At 33.2% G+C, this 4269-nt stretch overlaps 1 protein-coding gene across 1 annotated transcript; it reads left to right on the forward strand.

Moving 5' to 3' along the window:
* Positions 1–860: 860 nt before the first annotated feature.
* Positions 861–3017, forward strand: LOC138322513 (putative gamma-glutamylcyclotransferase CG2811). Its single transcript, XM_069266536.1, has 2 exons — positions 861–1178; positions 2448–3017. Exons 1-2 carry the CDS (start codon positions 999–1001, stop codon positions 2748–2750), a joined length of 483 nt encoding a protein of 160 aa, XP_069122637.1. The 5' UTR covers positions 861–998; the 3' UTR covers positions 2751–3017.
* Positions 3018–4269: the final 1252 nt, after the last annotated feature.

The following is a 4269-nucleotide window of genomic DNA, read 5'->3' on the forward strand; positions in this document are numbered from 1 at the left end:
AGAAGTATACCATATCTTATAAGCGTAATGTGATTTGCACAGCCATTCTTATCAAACGTATTAAAACTATGCTAGACTTCTTAATTTGCATGTATTATCTATTATATAACGAAAGAAATTTTGTTACATTTAGCTTTAATCGCTAGCATCGTCGATAAATTGGTGTCAAAGCTTGACAAAATTTCATCAAGCAACTTAAACTAAGTAGACTCTGTGTCTGAGCATTGCATCATTTACATTGTTCACATTTTAAGGGGTTTTTCTAGTAAACTATCGCAATTTTTGGGATTAAGAAGCTTTGCATGCATGCAAATGCACGAAACGCTTTCATATATTTTTATATTTCTTCAGTAAAGATTGTTAAATTTCGACTTTTGATACATTTTGGCAGATATTTGGCTCATATTGAGGAATATAATTATAGAAACAAACTAGGCTATCATCAAATTCTACAAAAAAAAACATTATATAGATTGAAGATAACAGAAAAGAAATTTCAGACTACAACATATATTGATATCTTTGATGTATTTTGTTTCTATGGATTTCTGTGGATGATTGACTTTTTAAGTGCTGAATTAAATCAGACATTGCTGTTGTGTGTTTTTTCATTTATTGAGTTTAGGTGCATTGTTATCATGTGTATCCTTGTATTATTTAATTATATTTCAATTTATTTATTTATTTTTGCATTACCATTGTGTTTTTATTTGAGTTCGTTGTGCGTTTTATAAGTTTGAAATCATATATTGAAATTTTGTTTGGGGTATTCTGCATTCGCACATCTGTGTCTCCATAGCCCTTAATGAAATACATTTACTGATGGACAGTACGTCACATGCCAATGCATAAATAAACAGTGTAGATAAGAAGGGAGAAGCATGCTAGTCAATAATCTGGACAGTGGTCAACATATCTTGACCGCTATACTCTCCTGTGGACGGTTATGAATTATTTTTACAGTCGATCATTTTGCTACTCATTTTCTAAATGTAGGAATGAAGGTATTTGTGTATGGAGCACTTCAAAAAGGTCAACCTCACTCGAAGTTATTTAACAATACAAAGGAAGGCCATTATGAGTTTCTCGGGATGGGAGTGACCACTGAGAAGTACCCACTGGTAATCGCCTCCCCATTCAATATACCGTTCATGTTACCTGTAGAAGGCAACGGCAATGTAAGTAGCATATCACTCAGTAAGTATATATATAGTAACCTACATCTCCTGTCAAGCCTTTACTACCCGGTCATATTATACTGACAACGTGGAAACTACAGTCCCACTGCACGAATCTGTTGGTTGGTTGGGGAGGGACTCAACCAAGGTCTTGTAAGGATGACTTCACCTGTATGCAATGTATTGAGTGTATGAACATCTGTGTGTTTTGGAAAACAGTCATGCTGTATCTCCTTGTGATATTGGAACTCTTGTCCATTTTTAGTGCTATCTCACTGACACATGCCGCCACATGACATGTACACTAAATAGCACACACCACCCGGAGCAGATACTGTCAAGTATATGTAAAATGTGTCCTCAAAGAAAATACCATGGTCAACTCTATAACCAAACGTAAGATGGGAGACATTCAGTAAAAAATCATTTGGAAATAAGATAATCTATACGATGAATTTATACACTGCTTCATGCTTCATGTAATATGTGAACAGTAGGTACAATCTAAACATTCTATCTACAGAAATTTATAGAAAAGAGATGGTATAAAATGATTAGTAAATTCCGTGTGTCATACATCCAATTGGATCGTATTGCGTTATTCAGACAGAGACACTCTGTCTGTTTTCAAATGATATCATATTGACATCGGCTGTTACATTATGAATATATTTATGGTCGTTTGATGGTATTATAATATGCATTGGATCAATGTATATACATCTATAATTATCAAGTGAAATAAAATGAAAAGCCGGTCCCAGTACCCTGCACAAAATATGTAAAACACAACAACAATGAATTGGGAAAATAAGAAAGAAAAATATGCATTATAAAATCCTTTGTCTGGCATGTATTTTGACACGCATATACCCCGTGTCTTTCCCATATCAATGCCATTTAAATCAAGCATTTTATCCACCTTATGGAAAATATCCATTGCACATATATGAAGTAAACGGTCTTTGGTTTTGCATATTATATTATTTTGTTACACTTCATTTAGTAATAATGTCAAAATTACCGTATTTCTTGTGCTATAATTATTGTCTACATGCATTATTATTCTACCTACATTCCTCCACCTTATGTTTACTTGACACTTTAACTTTTTTTTTTAAATTTGTTACACCATATTTACTAACAATATCTAAGTCAGCACATTATTGGTGCTATTTATTAAAACACCAGCTCCATATAGGGTAGATTAATCTCTTCATGTGTTATTATTCCATACACACTTATCTGCCTTTCCTTTCTACACTATAGAGGATAAAAGGCGAGGTGTACGATGTAAACGATGTGATGTTAGCGGCCCTTGACAAACTGGAAGGTCGCCCAAACTTTTATCGACGTCAGTTGATATCTGTCGCTACTGTGAATGGCTCCATCGTAGATTGTGGCTGTTATTTCCTCATCAACTTCCGGAGGGATCTCTTAGAACTACCGTTTCACGAATCATACCATTACCTAAGGTTCCCTGACCTACCGTTTTCCGTGCCTAGTGTAAGGGATGGTGTTAACGAAGAGGAGGCAAAACAAAGATTCCTTGCTACTGTTATAAATATTTAATATTAATCAATATGATTGATTATAAAATCTCAATGATGAAAATTTCAGTTAATTTATACATACGTCAAGAATTATGTAACCCATTTTTTGGGGGAAAATATATTATGATTACAAAAATGTAATTTAAAAAAAAAACATTGTTTGACTGCTTCATAACTTTTTGGCAGAGTCTCGGTTATATGTTAAATTAATGGACAACAATTCTTTATCTTTACACTATATTGAAATCACTGATGGTTGATAAATAAACATAAGCATAATAATAGATTTTTTATTAAGACTTTATTTTACCTATATACATATACATGTCTGTTATATTGCTGTGTATCAGTTGATACAAACATATGTTGTTATTGTATAGTTAGAGTGAATATCATGCGCATATCGTTGTACTTATTTTTATGATAATCTCTACAGTATCACCATTCTCAGTGTGGTTAGTTTATCATATTCATTGATATCAAATTTCGATCACACGCTTTCCAATTTTAAATATGACATAACGCTTTACAGAGAAGCACATGACTATGCAAACACCAAACATAGACTTTACATTAATAGGGTAGTACAGTAAAACCTCTCTACTAAGACCACTTGAGGGTCTGAGTGAAAGTGGTCTTAATAGCGGGGTGGTCTTAATACCGAGGTGCATCGGATTGACTTCTAATCAGTAAGAACCGTAACTCTGCACATTATGATTAAAAATAGTATATATACATGTACTGTATATGTATACAATGTATGTCTCATATGTACACTCTGTATACAGTTACATAATAGACTTGTACATTTTTATTTAGATGAATAATCATAAAAAATAAAGAAGATATTGTTTTTTTCAATCAAATAATCTAATTAATAGATTCTAAAAAATTCAAATTCACATAACATACACACAAAGATTTCCGCCTTTCTCTTCAATATCGACTGCACTTGTGTTTTACCGATGTCAATCTGGTTCGGCGAGTTGACTACGGCCTTTGCTACAGTTGTATAAGGAGTTCAACTTTCTTATTCAGCGGCAGCTCGTTTCGTTGACGTGGTGTACCCTTCTTGATTTAAATTGCATATGAATTTAAAAGAGGTGGAAATATTACAGTGTATTCCGTATTTGCATATTACATACTACAGAATTATCTGTCATTGCGGATAGATAGTGATTGTGATGTCATGTGTTTCAGTGCGTAACGCCATACTTTTCAGAAAAAATGACGTGAGTTGTTTGCGCTCACAAAATAATGACGTCATAATGGAGTACCTATACCCGAAAGGTAACTCTATACCATGCAATTACAGAATTAGAGATAGGTTTTGATCTGACACAAGCCATTTTGATAGATATGTGTTTGTTTGTTTGTTTGATTGATTAACGTCTTATTAACGAGAGTCCCTTTTGAACCCCCCTCCTGATTTCCCTGAAAGTTCGTGGATAATGTCGTCTTGCTAAGTTGATTTGATATACAAAGACATATATGCGAGAAAGTATTGAAAATTAATTAATTAATAATTAAAGGAACAT

This window comes from Argopecten irradians, chromosome 4 (genome assembly GCF_041381155.1).
Source record: "Argopecten irradians isolate NY chromosome 4, Ai_NY, whole genome shotgun sequence".
Lineage (NCBI taxonomy): Eukaryota > Metazoa > Mollusca > Bivalvia > Pectinida > Pectinidae > Argopecten > Argopecten irradians.